This window comes from Sinocyclocheilus rhinocerous, unplaced genomic scaffold (genome assembly GCF_001515625.1).
Source record: "Sinocyclocheilus rhinocerous isolate Xijiao unplaced genomic scaffold, SAMN03320098_v1.1 scaffold45, whole genome shotgun sequence".
Classification (NCBI taxonomy): domain Eukaryota; kingdom Metazoa; phylum Chordata; class Actinopteri; order Cypriniformes; family Cyprinidae; genus Sinocyclocheilus; species Sinocyclocheilus rhinocerous.
In genome coordinates this window covers 464626-485244 of record NW_015632734.1, presented here as the reverse complement: position 1 = coordinate 485244, position 20619 = coordinate 464626, and the positions used below count along the sequence as shown (strand labels likewise).

The 20619-nt window shown below is 35.5% G+C and overlaps 1 protein-coding gene across 1 annotated transcript in view; it reads left to right on the top strand.

The window, feature by feature from the left end:
• The first annotated feature begins 231 nt into the window (after positions 1–231).
• LOC107742949 (integrin alpha-6-like) overlaps positions 232–20619 on the top strand; it is a 32578-nt gene continuing 12190 nt past the window's right edge. Inside the window, exons 1-8 of the mRNA XM_016556032.1 lie at positions 232–456; positions 12734–12861; positions 12999–13078; positions 13172–13433; positions 14818–14949; positions 15026–15239; positions 16598–16791; positions 16879–16973. Of these exons, the coding sequence (XP_016411518.1) occupies positions 290–456; positions 12734–12861; positions 12999–13078; positions 13172–13433; positions 14818–14949; positions 15026–15239; positions 16598–16791; positions 16879–16973 (1272 nt within the window). The 5' untranslated portion in view covers positions 232–289. The remainder of the gene's footprint in view (positions 457–12733; positions 12862–12998; positions 13079–13171; positions 13434–14817; positions 14950–15025; positions 15240–16597; positions 16792–16878; positions 16974–20619) is intronic.

Below are 20619 nucleotides of genomic sequence, written 5' to 3'. Positions count from 1 at the left end.
TATTATATGCATGCATTATTATATTTTTAATTTCATAGTGCAATTTTGTAATTCAATTATCTTAAGATGTAGCCTAATTAGGTTTTCGAGATCCAAATGAATATACCGAGAATGTGTAAGTGCACACATTTGACATGCATATTATATTGACAATAAATCATATTGTTCATAAATCACAGCCGTGTGTGGATCGGGTGAGACTCATCCATCTCTCAATAGTGACGTTCAGTGCTGCGGGAACTACCGCAAAACAAGGGCTATATTCATACAACCACATTAATTACAGGCAATGGGGCTCTCTCTGAACCTGTGCATTTTTTCGTTGCTCTTATGGACTTCTGCAAGTGCATTTAACCTGGACGCGCAAAACGTCCTTAGGAAGAACGGTCAACCGGGCAGCCTCTTTGGATTCTCTCTCGCCTTGCACCGGCAGCTCCAGCCGTATGATAAAAGAATGTGAGTAGAATCAGATGTTGTATATCGTCGCTGTTAATCGAGATCATTGAGTGATCGGGAGTCTGATCAGATGCGACCATCCGTTCATCCTGCACCTGTGCTCCTTCTGTCTCCTCTATAGGAACAAGAAACGATGCGTTTAATAGTCTAACAGTTTGTAAAGAAATAAACTCTTTCTGAATGGTGAAATGTTAGTGATTGTATGTCGGAATGGTGATTAGTGCATCAGTGCGGCATGTGGGGGAAGGCATGCTGCTGCTGCTTACTGACTGACAACTTAACAATACCCAACGTGATGCGACAAGTCACCGGTGGACAATGGCTTTTCACACGGCAAGAATTCAAAGAGCAATATCACAAAGTCTGATCTTAAAAGTAAATGATCTTCAGTGGTTATTTCCAGCATTTTAGATTAAGCAACAAATCTACATTATACATTTTTTTTTTTGGCTGAATATGGCTTTTGAGTTGATTATATGGTTATTTGGAGATTTAAAAAGTTGTAAAAAGTTACAAACACCTATTTTGAAGATTGTAGTTGGTGCTGTTTTTTCTAAACCACATCTAGTGGTGCCATAGAAGAACCATGTTGGGTTCCTCAAAGAACGTTTCCGTGATCACTTCTTAAAAGAACCATTTTTTTCCTTAGTATGAAGACATTTTAGTGATTTTTTTCCATTCTAAAGAACCTTTTGTGGAATGGAAAGAGTCCATGGATGTTAAAGGTTCCACTTGGAATCATTGATGCCAATAAAGAATCATTATTTTTAAGAGTGTATCTGCCAGAAGTCGTTTATAATATTGATTTATTATGCATACCAGCTTGTCTTCTAACTTTGTTTTGTTTTTAATAGTCAGGTTGGTCATTCAGTTCTTTAAAGTTCAGTTAATGTTTGGATGCTATGGTCTAAGGCTGTAAAACATCTGCCATGATGGGGCACTAAAAGAATAACTCAGGGCTCCTTTTTGGACAAGTTTGAAATGTAAAGACAAGTCAACACTCAGTTTGTATATTGGCAACTTGGTGGCTATTTCATATGAATTTGTACCGTCTCATTTATACGTTTTTGTTTTTTTTTGCACAATCTGCTTACGACCCACTGATGGTTTTGGAGTGGACTTTCATTCTTATTTATTTATTTTCGTGCATTTCTGTACAAATCACATTGTACAAATTCATACAAAACGGCCACCTTGTAAAATAGTTGTTTTCTTTGAGCTATTCAACATTAAATATCATCCTCCTTAACTGTCCAGTAAGTCCAGTAATACATTATAAAACTTAAGATGGAAGAAATCACATGCTATACTTGCAGAGACCATTTCTCTGCACGGTTGAAAAGATTTGAGATTTGCAAGTAAACGAAAAGGCTGAATGATTTACTTAGAGTCCGAGTGTGAGGGGGGTCACTCAGGCATTTCTGTATGTGTCTGTTTGTTCATTTGTGAGTGTGTTTAAACAGTTGTGTGAAATGAACAAATGTGAGTTTTCTTGTGTGTGGTGAAAGACACCTGTTTACAGCATCTATGGTGCCATGAAAATGTGTAGCACTTTCTGTCTGTTTGCCTTCCTATTGATGTGTATGTCTAGGCCTTTTCATCTCGTGTGGATTTTGTTGATTCTTGCGGGGTTAGTTGATTGTGTGAATAATGTATGTGAATCAGTATCTGCTGGGGCTCGATCTTTGGGTGTTTGCCAGACTGCTGCTACCAGCACAATGGTTCACACAGGTCGTTTACAGGGTGAAAGCAGTATCTGATACATTTCATGCATTGTTCCTCTCAAATCACTACACATTAATACCCATGTGAGACTGAGAGTGTAATGAGACGGTAAGAAGTAAAATTTGTAGTTGGTGCTGTTTTGTCTAAACCATATCCAGTGAGAAATATTTTGGGTTCCTCAAAGAACATTTCAGTGATCTGAGTTCTTAAAAGAACCATTGTTTTCTTAGCATGAAGACATTTTAATTATCTGAAGAACCTTTTTCCACTATAAAGAACCTTTTGTGGAATGGAAAGGTTCTATGGAGCCATCAAAGTTCTACACATGTGAGACATGTGTGTAGTTAAACTGTAAGAAGTAGTCAGCTGTAGCAATATGTTGCATTTCTGTTTGTGTATTCACACTTTTGTGTCTCTTCTTAAATGTGGGGACCTAATGTTTCACCTAAATGGTTGTAGATGAATAAATTGTGGGTTACTTTTGACTTGAGCTGAGAGTTTCCATACATCTTTTGGCTTTTAGTGTTTTGATCAACACATCGGCTGCTTGGGATTCTTCAGCAGTTTGCCGGTATTTTCTCTGTTTACCCCGAAAGAGGATCAGTTCTGTGGGGTTAAGTTTAGGTACATAGAGGAGTCTACCAAGGAAAGGAAATGAGGAGGAGATATGTTTCAGACAGTCTTATTGCTTCAGTTACGAGAATCCCACTATTATTATGACAACATTTTTTGCAATGTACAACAGTTTGAGCTGTGCCACGTTCTGTAAGTGTGTGAGCAGAGCTCAAGTCTGGTGGTACGAGCGCAGTGGGCTCTGGCTGTTGAAAGCCCATTTGTGCTGCATGACTGCATTTCCCTTAGTCAGTGCTGAAGCAGTTTTCACATTGAGATCTGCCTCAAAAGTTACACTTTTTAAATAACAAAATTATTTCGACACAATGTTGACTGTGAATATAGGCTTTGCATAGTTGCTATCTTAAGTGTGTGAAAAAAATGCAGACTACAAGGAAACTTGTTAAAGCACTTGTTTAAGTACTTGTATCTCTGCAACTCCTAGAAGATGCTTCTAGTTGCTTCTCTTTAGTGCCACACGAAAGGTCTTCCTTCCTCTCATTCATGCAGCTTCCTGTGGTGTGAAAACGACCAGTGCTCATCTACTCTTATAATCTATTAGAAGGAAGCCAATTTCCGAAAACAAAACTAATGAACAAAAAAACATCTCTGATGCTGTGAGTATCCAGAGCGGTGGATGAACAGGTTGGCATTGGTTTACACTGGAACAGGAGAAATCAGGGAATATGTACACCAGGCCATCTGTGCTCATGTAACTTGAGAGATGGATCGCTAGAGGCCCCTTTTCTTTCTTTTCTTTTCTTTTTGTGAGAATGATGGCTCCTAGTTGTGTGAATGTGTTGGTCTCCTCAGGTGTGTGCAGATTTGTAGCCCAAGAGATTTTAGTGATTTTTATTTTTGCAACAGTACACAACTGTTTCATGGTTTACACTACTCTACAGATTAATACAAATAAGTGTTTGCTTTTTATTTGTGGTTGCACCAAAATGAAAATATTGGGCTAAAACTGTAGCTGGTTCAACGAGGCTATGACCTTAAAATAGGTGATTTTTGCATAATGCAAACACATATGTAGCATAAAATGATGGGATGCTAATTAGTCTCTCAATAAAAGACAAGTGCATCTATGCACTCTATGCAAGAATGGGAAAATGTACTGTACATATAAAATTAGGAAAACCAAATGCAGACTGAACTTGTAAACATGTTTGAATTTTGACTTACAAAAACACTTCAATGAGAAGTGATTTTTTCACTCGTCTTAGATCACACATCAGATGTGTCTCATAATTCATCAACCACAAACATGTGCAAGATAGGTGTGAATGATCAGGCAAGATACCACAGTCACAATATTGCATTAAATATCATGCATTCAAAAATAGCATAAGAAAATATTTGAAGGTAAATTTCGCCAAGTATCTTGAGAGATGTTAACATTTGAGAAATGTTTTATCTGTCTCCCTCATTTTTCTGTGTCTTCATGTAATCCCAGATGGACTTGATGATCATGAGATCATATTTCCATCTGGTGTCGACTGCATATAAAAATCACACTAGATTATTACAATTAATAGCAAAATTGATGATTGGATTTGGAAATGTAAACTGAGGTTTCCTACTGGCAGACTAAAGCAAAGGACAAATGTTTTAATTCTTTGGTGAACAAATTTGGGTCTAGGTTATAGTATATAATGTAGACAAATGATTTCACTATTCAATTAAGGGCTGCACGATTAAGGAAAAAATCTAATTGCGATTAAATTTGTGATTGTGACTTAAATGATTGTTCGTAGGGCTGTACAATGAAAGAACACAGTGCTTCTTTCTGAAACACCCAGTGCATATATTTATTTAATTAAATCACAGCCTTTGTGATGTTGTAATCGCACTGAGCCATATCATGATTTCATTTTTTTTTTCGATTTATTGCCCAGCCCTAAGTCAACTAGTTAGTTGTTGCCTAACCAATTAATTGAGTATAGTCGTCATGATCTCCAGCTGGAGTGCCCATGAGCTCCTCTAGAGGACACTCCATCCCATACCTTTGCCACTCATTCCGGACTCCATTTCCCATAACCCCTGCCTAGGAACTGATTACCCACACCTGTTTCCAATCAGGAGGACTAATTAAGTTGGACACTTTCTCACTCTTGTTGCTGAGTATTGTTAACATTTTCTAGTTTCTGTGTTTTTCTGCCACTGTTACCTTGCCTTGCCTGCATTGCCTTCGTGTTTGTTTTTGTTGTTTTTTTTGTTTTTTAATCTTGGACTGTTTACCTGGTTTTTATGATTGTTTTGCTGCCTGTCCTGACCCTTGCCTGTTTACGGATTACTCTTTTGTCTTTGCCTGGATATTACTGCTTGCTGATACTGCACCCTGCCTGTCTGACCACGTTTACCAATAAAGCCCAAATTTGGATCCACAATTGCGTTTTCACTCTTGACGTAGGGATGGCTGACGCGAAGCTGACATTTCGACACGTGTCGAGATCCCGACGCGCAGATGTTTCGAAACACTGCTCCGAAGTGTGATTCGAAACACCCACGTCACGTGACTACGTTTCACAAGTGTTTCGAGATGGACATACCTGCCAAATCTGCGTTTGATTGAAAGGGTCGGGAACAAACCACACAATCGCACATCTGTCTCAACCTAACTCTCACAAAGTATAAAAGTGGAGTTAAGGCCGCAGAACAATTAATATTTTTAAATTAAAATCTTTATATGTAAAAAATGTCAGACGTTGTGGCTTGATGTCTTTTATTAATGTTAATTTTTCATGACCAAAATATTTATTCACAAAGAGTTCATTCAGTTTAAAAACAAAACTTTTAAATCCTTATTATAATTACATGCATGCTTCACCCAGGATTCGAACCTAAGGTGACAGATTCTAACATGCCAGTGGAGCACACTAGCCACTCCCCCAACTCACTGGTGGATTGGCAAACTCAACATATACGTTATAATTCGTCAATTCGTTTAACTGATTCGTTGTCAATACTGTTTCAGAGCAATACTTGAAAATGACCACAAGGTGTCACCGTAGAGACGGGTGTCGAATTGTTTTGAAGCCTCGGCACATTTGCTTCGACTGTTTCAGTGTTTCACGAAGCCTCGCTCTGCCCACCACTAATTTGACATCGTTTAACGTTACAATAGTAACCCATCCCTACCTAAAACAAATACATCAAACCCCAAACATGAACACAAACACCCCAAAATAATACAGCACACACGTAACATCTCACAAGGCTATCCAATTTAACTAACCACACCCATCACACTACAGTGCAAAACCCAACACAAGAAGCATGGCACAATCAAGCTTTGTCAGTGTAGATCATCTCAGACAACTGCAGCGATTGCACTGCTGTATCATTTTGAAAAAGACAAATTTGTAAAACAGTTGCGCAGCTCGTGATTGTGAACTCTCTATGAGCAGTGTTTGGGACACACAGCAGCTGCTGCAGCTTTGGCACGGATGCTTTCGGACTGTGTGTAACACTTTGAGAATTAGTGAAAGGTTATGGCTGTGGTATATTTTCTAATGGAAAGATGGAAAGGTCTGCATGACTAAAGTGATGAGCAGAGACAGCTGAGTCTGGGCATTTCTCCCCTTCAGTGATGAAGCAGCAATCTGAAACAGGTATTAGCTGAATCACTGGATAATGGTGGGCGGGATGAATATATTTACAGTGAGACTGTAGAAATGTGACAGCTGGTAGAGATTCTACTACAGTATATCCATGACAGTTGAATGATTTCAATCTGTTTTTACACTGATGTCAAAACTGACTCATTTGTTAATGAGTTTGCTTAAGTGTTTTTTCTTTAATTGCTAATGCAAACTTTTTACACCACAGACAGAAGAAAATTAAGCATTGCTTGGTAATTGGTTGACCGAAATTGGTATTATCTAATTGTGTACTTAAATTTAACAGCTGACAGATGACAGCTTTCAATCGAATTCATTACATATCTTTCTATCAAAGTAATCTGACATTATCAAGATGAATTTGAGTTATTACCATGTTGTCTCATGAAAGTGCATATAAATAGTACGCCAAATAAAAACGAAAACTCGTGGTGTTGATACGCAAAAATTGACTTTGGCGCGTATATGCTACGTGATGGGTAGGTTTAGGGTTGTGGGGTAGATGCATATCATATGTACGCGAAAACTGCGTATCATATGCATGCCAACAAATTTCGTATCATATGCACGCGAAAACGGCGTATTATATGCACGCCAAACACATGCGTATCATATGCACACCAAAGTCCATTTTTGCGTATCAATACCACGAGTTTTTGTTTTTATTTGGCGTACTATTTATTCGCATTATCTTGAGACCGGGCTCATATATACTGTAAATTGGGAAGAATGTCCATTTTATAATATATAATATTACTGTGATATATAATTGTTTGTACTGTGCTTGCTATAAAGGACTTTCGTCAAACTCTCCATCCTTACACTGGAGTGTGAGCAAGTTTAGTGGCAAAAAAAAAAAAGTTTTCCTGCAGAGGTGAAGCAACTGTGTAAGCGACAGATTGCAGCCAGCTGCAACTAGCTGTGGGTATAAAGAATAAAACACACACACTGACCACAGTCAGTTTACTCTTGTTAATTATAACTGCTGCAGTTTGTCTATATGTGTTAACTCACACACAAAGACAGAAGTTAAGTCAAATTACATCTTCGGAAAATAAAATAAACAATAAAGAACTTTCAAAAAGAAGAAAGTAAAATAAAATATGAAGAAAGAAGAATGCTTATGTTTTGCAGATTTGCAGAATGCAGATTTGGAATGAGTATTTATGTTTTCTATACAAATAAACCTGTTTAGATGATGGAGTAAAGATAATCATAGATATGCGTTTTGGATATTCAAACAAAGCTATCGAGAAGTCATTGTTTGTAAGGGAATTTTGCTCAGTCAGACTATAAACTTGGTGACCCTGATTAAAATAAACCCTCTTACTGTCAACAATTACATGCTTAGACTAATCAAACTCAAAGTTTTCTCAGAGCAATGAATTGCCTTTCATGCCTGAAAATAAGACAGGGCAACATTCTGTGGCTTTTTAAGTTAAATGCAGTTTTCCCATCATTTCTCTAATGAGATCTTTTGTCCTGTCTTATGTTGGTTGGAAACAGGGAGTGTCAGGTTGACTGGTCACATTCTCCACATTCATCTTTAATGATTTGTCTCAGTCATTAGTCGTTCAGTCCAATAATCACCCAAGGCCAGTCTCCTCAACCCTTTCTGTGATTTTGAAGACTAAGAGACAGATACCCAATGACAATAGCATGCTGACTTCATTAACTCCTTCAGCCAGCATAAACACAATAAAGGAACGATCCTACAAAATCCCAAGAAAGAAACTTTTACCATGGTTACCACAGTTTCCGGAAATAAATTTCCAGAATAAATATATAGTTCAGTCATGAAACTATAGATGGCGCATTCTGACGGGGTGTTAACGTAACAGCAGCATACATATTTAATTGTTTTGTTTTCTTCTTCCAGCTTTGTTGGGGGGTTATTTGATATGCTATTTGTGCAGCAGCAGTATGTCTTAAATGCTCATGGCACCGTATCGCCATATGCATTGGCAGTAGCAAGTTCCCGTAATTGCTTGCAGCAGCAGCAATATTCTACAACTACAGCAATAACCAACAGCAGCAGCAATTCAGCAGCAGCAGCGTAGCAGATCTGTTCCGCCAAGACCAAATACATTAACATTGTCATATCCATCACCATGCTAAAATGTTCCGAGAGTTGTCATGATTGAACTACAGTTATTTATTGTTGTTGTTTTTTTTTACTCCTGTAAAACCATAATTGACAAACACGCATTTTAAAGATAAAATAGTGTATAGGACAACCTGCATCATCTTCATGGATGCACATGAATGAAGGCCACAAGACTCAAGTCCACATTAAGTGTGCCACTTCTTGTGTCATTTCTTTTTTACGTGATGGTGGGCATGTTGGGGAAAGTTACTTTTAAAAGTAATGCATTACAATATTGCACTCCCTAAAAAGTTACCAATTATGTTACTTAGTTACAAAGTAATATGTTACGTTACTTTCACATTTCTTTTGCATTTTGGCAAATGTAAAAAGCCTTTTAACACCAAAACTGAAATGAATAAGCCACAGGCTGAAGGAAATGTAAATTAAAATGTTTATTGTAGAGGGGACAAGGGTTACTTTTATTTGAAAAGGTAAGATGTTTTCTTGTAAATTAAAAAGTAATCTGATTACGTAACTCGCGTTATTTGTAATGCGTTACCCCCAACACTGCTGGTGGGTAAAACCACAGATTAATTTGAGTTTTCATCTCAAGTTTTTCGTCTTAATTCTCATGGGTGGTTTTGGACATTCATAATAGAAAAATATGAGTGACAATGCCTATTATCCTGTGATTACAAGGAAACATTTTATTCGTCTGTATGGTCGAGTGTCCCGGTATATAAGCCACTGCGGGTCTCCTGTGTTCCCACAGCCGGCCTACATGCTGATCTGAATAGACTCATGGGAAGTAGATTAAGGGGCACTGGGTGCACAGATGAAATGCTGATGAAACCTCTCAACACCATAATGGCTGGCCTGTTTCCCATCGAGAGAGCATAGTGTTGAGTACTAAAACTCCAGCGCTGGCATGTCATTCCTAGTGTTGTCCATCAGATATGTGTTGAATTTCCCAACCATGATTGAGAGGTGCTGTGGTCCTGGGGCTTTCCAAACATTACTGTCCACCTGCTCCCATCTTCGTGGGAATGGACGCCATTTGCTGTAATGTTTTATCATAGTAAGGCTTACAAGTAAGCTCTACATGGGCCTAAGCTAACAAAATAATTTATTTATTCAATATTTTATGTTCATTTATGCAACATAGCCTCATTGGAAAATGTGCTTCTACCTAAATTTTTTTTTCAAAACTCCAAAAAATGTACCTGTACATACAAATCACTGCAGTTTCTAGTTAAAAATGAACACAAGTGGCAGTAAAACGCATAAAAACTTTTATTCCTTTTCACACAAATAATAATAATAATAATGATAATAATTTGAACTAATAATTTAAAATGACCAAATGATCTGTGTAGCTCGCAGCTCTCTCTGCTGGTGAGAATAATCACTACACGATTGCCAAACTCTATTGGTTGTGCTTTTTAAAGTGAAGTTGCAGGTTTGTTTTGAACGTGCTGTAAAACAGGACATTTCCGGGGACAGAACACCAAAAACCAGGACTCTTCTCAGAAAACAGGGATGTCTGGTCACCCTATTTTTACATGAGCATCAATTAACCAGCTCCATATATATATATGGCTTTTCTGGTGTAGTAAACTTGCTCGGTAGCTCACCTGGTACAACACTGCACTTGTGATGCAGAGCACTTGCGTAGTCCTGTAACACACAAGTCAGGATAAAAGAGCTCATAGACTTATGGAAGCAATCTAAAATGACACGGTTGTTAAGAATGTGTGTTTATTGTACGTTTGTTTTTGTTAATACTATCAGTTAGCTTTAGGGTAAGTGGTATGTTATTTTCAAATGCATTAGAGCATTAACTATTTAGCACCTCGGAGGACATTTAATTTTTGAACTACCAAGATACAAACAGCAACCAATGTAATAAAATGTTGTTCACTGGACATTTCACTTTGAATGTGTCACCAAACAAGCAAGAAATTAACCACTAAACTGATTCCTGCCTGGAAAAAAATTGTTGCCCACATTTTTTTTTCGTGGTTAGTCTTACAATATGTTCCCTGTGTTGACTGTGAGTCTGACAGAGCCAAGTTTTTCATGTATTTTTTTCTATTCACTGAAGTGCCCAGAATAGTTGATTCATAAGGGCTGTCAAATAAGACGAATGTGCTGAAAACGTTTAATCAGAATAACAGTTGCTGAGCCAGCTGTTCTGCACCGCTGTGTGTGAAGTGAAGTTAAGCAAACTGCCACTGTGTGCCTCAGTGCTCAGTTATGTCTAGTAGATAAAAAAACAAAACAAGAAAATTCATTGAAAAAAATCAAACCACTATAGTTGTGGTAGTAGGCAGTGAAGGAATTTTCCTTCTCTTAGGAAAGGTGTGTCTGGAATGAATTGTGGAAAAAGGGATTGGTTTCTCAGCAGATGGCTATATGGTCATACGTCTGAGGTTTATTTATGTAGTGTGAGACAATGCAGATTTTTGGGAAAGCCAGTTATTGATTTCATGTATATCCAGTTTTTTTTTCTCTTCAGACTGCACACGCACTATTTATGCTTTGACAAGCAGTCATTAAAAATGCAACATCACTTCAGACTCACTTCAGACTACAGACTCATGAGATCTCAGAAACCCTGTAGTGGTCATTGCTTCATTTATCAGCATCTCTTTTTGAGCGAGATGCTAACGGTCTAATCAGATTCAATGATCTATGCTAAGCTACAGCTAAAAGTGCTACCGCCAGACCCGGAGATCGGCTGAATGGATTCGAAAACGGTAAAACTCAACTGTTTAACTCTAGGGGAGTTGGAAAATGAGCCTATTTTCAAAAAGAGTGGAGTGTTCCTTTAAATACTTTTCACATGATTGGGGTTTCTCCTCAAATCTACACCTATGTGTGTCTTTTGTTCTGGTGTGATGACAGCAGTGTGTCTGTAAATAATTGATTTGGTGCAGCTGGCTGATGGGTGTTGGAAACAGGAAGACACCCGGTGATGAAATAATCTGTCAGATCCTCTTCATCAAGCACCAGTCTCATTTATGAAGGACTGATAATTACGTCATAATTACAAGGTTTTTCCTGCGTTCTGTCTTCCTATCTGTTCCAAATAGTGCCGTAGCAAATAGTGCTTGTGATGTGCGAGAGACTCAACTAAAGCAGGTGGTCATACTACACTTTTCCATTGACTTCCATTCATGCAAATGCTGGAGCAAAAGCACAAGCTCACGTGAGTTTCACTGCGTTCCAAAGTTCAAGTTTGGTGAACTCTGTTCTGCGAATTTGCTTCACGTGAAGACGTCTGACCAAAAGAAGAAAAACGGCGGATGACTTCTCAGCTAAACTAAAACAATGCAAACTTTAAATCTGCAGGATTGCAGCTTTGCAGTAAAATTGAGTAGATTGCATATTTTTATGTTTTCTATGCATTATGTTTTTAAAAAGATGCCTCAGAGTATGACATTATATTACAGTCGTTGCAGTATCTATAGGAATTTTGTGTACTCCAAGTTTAGTGTGACTGTGGCGTAATGCTCATAGATTATTTGGGATATTACAATATCAGATTTCCACTACATGATTATTGTGGCCAAAAGAATTCATGATAATGATATCATAGAATTTTAAATAATAATAATAATAATAATGGTATCTGTCAAATTCATCTTTAACTGTGTGTTTTTTTTGGCACTCAAAACAGTAGGAAGGTAACCGTATCTGTACAAAGATGAACAAAAAGAACTTACTGTTGGTTGGCACTTCCTGCAGACTGCAGTCTAACACCGTGTCTTTTTTTAGAATCAAAAAACACTTTTTTTAGGTGCGGGTAGAGTGTCTGGCTTTTGTCTGTCATTTAGTGTAACATAATTTTGCACGGCAGTAGTAGCTACACACTGCTTCTTCTTCCTCTTTATTTATTCATTTAAGTAGTTAGTTAGTTTTGTTTTATGATGACTGGCAACCAGCAAAGTGCAATACCGCTATCATGTTGGAAGGTCAACCAGATAGTAACTGGCACTGGATTATTTGTGATATTAGAATATGTGTAGTATCAACATGATATGTCTCATTTAGTAATATGGAGTATTTTATGGGTGTTGTCAATATTTTTTACTGAGCTTGTCACAGAGAATTCTGGGATTGCCTTTTTCAACACAGGATGCATGCATTGCTGGTTAAAAAATGGCCATTGTTGGAAGTTACTGAAAAACGTGATTCATTTATTTTTTTTCATTTCTTCGCACAGATTGTTGATCGGTGCTCCCAAAGCCAGGGCTTTATCCAATCAGGGAGCAAACATCACGGGTGGGCTGTACAGCTGTGACATCACCACCCATCCCGACGACTGCACTCGAGTGGACTTTGACAATGATGGTACGCAGAAAAAACAGAGATTTAACAATATATCAATTCAGGCATGTACGGTAGATGTCTACTGACTGCTGTTTTGTTGTTTCATTGGTTTCAATGCTTAATCACGACTTGGTTTCTGTTCATGGTGACCCTCACAGTTGATGCTCGTGTGGAGAATAAGGAGAACCAGTGGATGGGTGTAACTGTTCAGAGTCAAGGACCTGGAGGCAAGATTGTGGTACGTCAAGAACATAGTTACAATGAACAGATTTATTATTTATCACACAATGTCAATATCAGCGCAGAACTAGCTTCTCTCTTTGTGTCTCAGACATGTGCCCATCGCTACCAGCGCCTGTTGTTCCCCAACACCCCCCAAGAGGCGCGTGACATCACGGGACGCTGCTACATGCTCAGCCAGGACCTGAGCATCGACAGCCAATCAGACGAGGATGGAGGGAACTGGAAATTCTGCGATGGTCGCACCAGGGGTCATGAGAGATTTGGGGCCTGTCAGCAGGGCTTGGCTGCCACTTTCACTAAAGACTACCATTATGTCATCTTTGGAGCACCAGGGGCATACAACTGGAAAGGTAGAAAGACTTTTGATGTGAAAAATATAACACACACGCACGGAGAGAGAGAGAGAGACACATACACACTTATTGGATACGATTCTATGGTAACTGTGAGGTGTAGAAGATCAAAAGTTATGTCATGTGACCAGACTGGTTCATTCCGAAACACTCAAATTTAGCAGAAAATATGCTTTGACTTTATAATCACAACTTCTGTCCATCAGAAAGTTAAAAGGTACAGGCTATTTAACAGAAAACTCATCAAATGAAGCAGAATATGCGTGAGATGGCTGAGACCAGAGCAGAAGTGACTCACAGGTCACTGTTTTGACCTTTGGCAAGGTCTTACCTCATAGACACCTCATACTGCTATCATTTATTTATTATGATGGTGGACTGATCCATAAAAATAGCCAGTGTTTTTACTTCCGTGTTTTATATGTATGGTGACCCCCACTGGTGAGGAGGAGCACTGCGACATCTCTTATTCACTATATTCTTAATTCACACAATTGCATTCCCTTGTGGAAAAAAAGTACATAGTTTTTAAAAAGTACTGCGGATATATACTTAATATAAATATACTATAAAAGAATATACTTAAGTGCAAATTGGATGTAATGTTTTCAGACACTTAATTGTGTGTTCATTGCAATGAAATTAAAATGTATTATAGTTTAAATTTATATTAAATTTAGAGTGCTCTTTGACACTTAAGTAGGACTTATGCTCATCTTTAAATGTAATTTCATAATTACTTTTATTGTCTTTGACATATGTTTAAAGTGTACTGCTGAATGCACTGACAAGCATTTGTGGTAAACAAAAATGTACTTAATGTAATTTCTATTGAAAATTGTATGTCATGGTTTTAAACATATTCATAATTAAACATCTCTCATGATAAAGCTTCAATTAAGCAAAAATAAAAATATAATATATATTAATGTAATTAAAATTACGATCAAGAACGCAACATGCATTTTAGTGTAACATCAAAATAAGTTTACTTCTTTGAAGCATGACAAAAGATTGTTTAACATAATGATTTGAAACGTACTTTAAAGTAAAACTTTTAATTTGACACTTTTCAAAAGTGTACTTAAGTGTGTTAAGAAGCAGTCATGAAAGTGTGCTCTCTTTAGTGGCCTTTTATTTACTTTTATATATATATATATATGCGTGTGTGTGTGTGTGTGTGTGTATATATATATCATCCAAAAATGCAATTTTAAAAATATACTGTATACTTGAAAGGTTTGAAGTACACTACAAGTGCACATTCAAAACAATTAACCACACTTCTTTTTTGCACAAATAACCATTACTCGATCATTTGTTTTCCTGTACCAGCATAATCTAGTTGTTTAGCGCTCACCCCATCACTTCTGTTGTCTAGGTATAGTGCGTGTGGAGCAGAAGAACAACACTCTTCTGGAAATGGGCGTGTTTGATGACGGCCCTTATGAGGTCGGGGATGAAAACCGCCTGGATCCAAATCTAGTGCCAGTACCAGCCAACAGTTACTTAGGTGAGTGTGAGAACCATGTGTTGTGTGTGCTGTGGCCAGCGATTGCATTGTGACGCTGACTCTCGCGCATGCACAGGATTCTCTCTAGATTCCGGCCACAGCATCACAGAGAAAGGCAGACTCATCATAGTGTCAGGAGCGCCGAGAGCCGATCACAGCGGTGCAGTGGTGTTTCTGCGGACGGAGGGCGAAGTGTCCACCACGCTCACACCTGAACACGTTCTGGAAGGACCGGGACTCGCATCCTCCTTTGGATATGACGTCACTGTGGTGGACCTGAATGGAGATGGGTGAGTGTTGGGAAGTAACTAGTTACATGTAACTAAATTACGCAATTTAATTACAAAATAAGGTAACGCTTTATTTTAAGGTGTCCTTGTTACACATATTACATGCACTTACTATTATAATAACAATTAATTATGCATAATGCAAGCAACCCTAACCACATAGTAAGTACATACAGTTAATTGATATTACTCAGTACTTAAATATATAATTACACTGTAACAAGGACACCTTAAAATAAAGTGTAACAAAAATAAATGTAATTGTAATCAGTTACAATTACTGAGAAAAAATGTGTAATTAAATTACATTTACTTATGAAAATGCTAATGATTACAAAGGGGGTTACATCTGATTTAATACAGATTTAATTGATTTCTTTCATAAATTGCAGTGACTGCTTTAATATACGAGACATCAATGTTTCAGGAGTTTATTAGGACACAGAATAGGACACATGCTTATTCGATAACTGTTTTATTTCCTATTTGGGTTTATGTATATACTTGTTTTTTTTTAAGATTAACTGTTTTTTCCCCAAGGCATTGAACAAACAAAAATAAATGTAATTGTAATCAGTTACAATTACTGAGAAAAAATGTGTAATTAAATTACATTTACTTATGAAAATGCTAATGATTACAAAGGGGGTTACATCTGATTTAATACATACAGATTTAATTGATTTCTTTCATAAACTGCAGTGACTGCTTTAATATACGAGACATCAATGTTTCAGGAGTTTATTAGGACACAGAATAGGACACATGCTTATTCGATAACTGTTTTATTTCCTATTTGGGTTTATGTATATACTTGTTTTTTTTTAAGATTAACTGTTTTTTTCCCCAAGGCATTGTTTAGATGCCAGTGTTTCCTGTCGTAGCTATGCAAAGATTTGATTATAAAAACAGTATCATAGCTACTAAACTATTTCTTGTTATGGTTTTAAATCTGGATTTAACCTCAGAATGATTTCAAAGTAAGTCTGATTTTGCAGTGGCTGTGCTTTACAATTCAATTATTATCATCTTAATTCAAGGGATAAAGGATTGCGGAAGTGATAGTAATCAGTGCTGAGTTCTACTGTAAGGTTAACCCTGCCTGGTTTACATAATGAAAATGATTAACAGTTGAAAAAATTCATTTGAAATTTAGAAAAGTAATCAAATGTAATCAGTTACATTAATAAAGTAATTGAAATAGTTACACTACTTATTACATTTTAGATAGGGTAACTTGTAATCTGTAACCTATTACATTTCCAAAGTAACCTTCCCAACACTGGTGACACAAGATCTGTAGCAAATAAAGGAACTCTTGAAAATGAGTGGCTGGATTGTGCTGATTGTCTGTCCAGCTGGCAGGACGTTGTGGTTGGTGCTCCTCAGTTCTTCCGGAGAGATGAGGAAGTGGGTGGAGCCGTGTACGTTTACATCAACAAGGCTGGAAGGTGGAAGGACGTCGCTCCTACTCGCCTGAATGGAACGAAAGACTCCATGTTCGGACTGGCTGTGGAGAACATTGGAGACATCAATCTGGATTCTTTTGAAGGTTGAATGCAGAAGTTGGTTTTTAGTTTTGGATGCCAAATAATGTCTTCTTTCAGATTGTTTAATATTCTTCCTGCTTGTATCTCAGATATTGCAGTAGGTGCTCCATATGCAGACTCAGGGTCTGGTAGCGTGTACATCTACCACGGATCTGCAGACGGCATCGATACCTCACCAGCTCAGGTTAGACACTCTCCACCGTCTGTCTCTCTGTTTGCTCTTCTGTCTGCAGATATAATGGAGCATATCAGTGAGAAATTGCTTAGATCAAATACTGGTGGAACTAAAAGGAATAAATGGCACTATGAGAGACTCCTTTTCCAATGTTATCCGGTTTAAAAGGTTTTCCATTTTCAGCATGAAACATTGGCGAAAAAAATAGATACTTACTTGGTTTTATGCATTAGATAGATATTTCATTATATATCTAATTTGGTTTTTATTCTACTTTGCTTTTGTCTGATTTAACTTTGTACTCTTTCTGTTGTGGATATATATATATATACACTCTAAAAAATGCTGGTTTAAATATAACCCAGCGCTGGGTTATATTTAAACCAGCATTTTTTAGAGTGTAGATAGATAGATAGATAGATAGATAGATAGATAGATAGATAGATAGATAGATAGATAGATAGATAGATAGATAGATAGATAGATAGATAGATAGATAGATAGATAGATAGATAGATAGATAGATAGATAGATAGATAGATAGATAGATAGATAGATAGATAGATAGATAGATAGATAGATAGATAGATAGATAGATAGATAGATAGATAGATAGATAGATAGATAGATAGATAGATAGATAGATAGATAGATAGATAGATAGATAGATAGATAGATAGATAGATAGATAGATAGATAGATAGATAGATAGATAGATAGATAGATAGATAGATAGATAGATAGATAGATAGATAGATAGATAGATAGATAGATAGATAGATAGATAGATAGATAGATAGATAGATAGATAGATAGATAGATAGATAGATAGATAGATAGATAGATAGATAGATAGATAGATAGATAGATAGATAGATAGATAGATAGATAGATAGATAGATAGATAGATAGATAGATAGATAGATAGATAGATAGATAGATAGATAGATAGATAGATAGATAGATAGATAGATAGATAGATAGATAGATAGATAGATAGATAGATAGATAGATAGATAGATAGATAGATAGATAGATAGATAGATAGATAGATAGATAGATAGATAGATAGATAGATAGATAGATAGATAGATAGATAGATAGATAGATAGATAGATAGATAGATAGATAGATAGATAGATAGATAGATAGATAGATAGATAGATAGATAGATAGATAGATAGATAGATAGATAGATAGATAGATAGATAGATAGATAGATAGATAGATAGATAGATAGATAGATAGATAGATAGATAGATAGATAGATAGATAGATAGATAGATAGATAGATAGATAGATAGATAGATAGATAGATAGATAGATAGATAGATAGATAGATAGATAGATAGATAGATAGATAGATAGATAGATAGATAGATAGATAGATAGATAGATAGATAGATAGATAGATAGATAGATAGATAGATAGATAGATAGATAGATAGATAGATAGATAGATAGATAGATAGATAGATAGATAGATAGATAGATAGATAGATAGATAGATAGATAGATAGATAGATAGATAGATAGATAGATAGATAGATAGATAGATAGATAGATAGATAGATAGATAGATAGATAGATAGATAGATAGATAGATAGATAGATAGATAGATAGATAGATAGATAGATAGATAGATAGATAGATAGATAGATAGATAGATAGATAGATAGATAGATAGATAGATAGATAGATAGATAGATAGATAGATAGATAGATAGATAGATAGATAGATAGATAGATAGATAGATAGATAGATAGATAGATAGATAGATAGATAGATAGATAGATAGATAGATAGATAGATAGATAGATAGATAGATAGATAGATAGATAGATAGATAGATAGATAGATAGATAGATAGATAGATAGATAGATAGATAGATAGATAGATAGATAGATAGATAGATAGATAGATAGATAGATAGATAGATAGATAGATAGATAGATAGATAGATAGATAGATAGATAGATAGATAGATAGATAGATAGATAGATAGATAGATAGATAGATAGATAGATAGATAGATAGATAGATAGATAGATAGATAGATAGATAGATAGATAGATAGATAGATAGATAGATAGATAGATAGATAGATAGATAGATAGATAGATAGATAGATAGATAGATAGATAGATAGATAGATAGATAGATAGATAGATAGATAGATAGATAGATAGATAGATAGATAGATAGATAGATAGATAGATAGATAGATAGATAGATAGATAGATAGATAGATAGATAGATAGATAGATAGATAGATAGATAGATAGATAGATAGATAGATAGATAGATAGATAGATAGATAGATAGATAGATAGATAGATAGATAGATAGATAGATAGATAGATAGATAGATAGATAGATAGATAGATAGATAGATAGATAGATAGATAGATAGATAGATAGATAGATAGATAGATAGATAGATAGATAGATAGATAGATAGATAGATAGATAGATAGATAGATAGATAGATAGATAGATAGATAGATAGATAGATAGATAGATAGATAGATAGATAGATAGATAGATAGATAGATAGATAGATAGATAGATAGATAGATAGATAGATAGATAGATAGATAGATAGATAGATAGATAGATAGATAGATAGATAGATAGATAGATAGATAGATAGATAGATAGATAGATAGATAGATAGATAGATAGATAGATAGATAGATAGATAGATAGATAGATAGATAGATAGATAGATAGATAGATAGATAGATAGATAGATAGATAGATAGATAGATAGATAGATAGATAGATAGATAGATAGATAGATAGATAGATAGATAGATAGATAGATAGATAGATAGATAGATAGATAGATAGATAGATAGATAGATAGATAGATAGATAGATAGATAGATAGATAGATAGATAGATAGATAGATAGATAGATAGATAGATAGATAGATAGATAGATAGATAGATAGATAGATAGATAGATAGATAGATAGATAGATAGATAGATAGATAGATAGATAGATAGATAGATAGATAGATAGATAGATAGATAGATAGATAGATAGATAGATAGATAGATAGATAGATAGATAGATAGATAGATAGATAGATAGATAGATAGATAGATAGATAGATAGATAGATAGATAGATAGATAGATAGATAGATAGATAGATAGATAGATAGATAGATAGATAGATAGATAGATAGATAGATAGATAGATAGATAGATAGATAGATAGATAGATAGATAGATAGATAGATAGATAGATAGATAGATAGATAGATAGATAGATAGATAGATAGATAGATAGATAGATAGATAGATAGATAGATAGATAGATAGATAGATAGATAGATAGATAGATAGATAGATAGATAGATAGATAGATAGATAGATAGATAGATAGATAGATAGATAGATAGATAGATAGATAGATAGATAGATAGATAGATAGATAGATAGATAGATAGATAGATAGATAGATAGATAGATAGATAGATAGATAGATAGATAGATAGATAGATAGATAGATAGATAGATAGATAGATAGATAGATAGATAGATAGATAGATAGATAGATAGATAGATAGATAGATAGATAGATAGATAGATAGATAGATAGATAGATAGATAGATAGATAGATAGATAGATAGATAGATA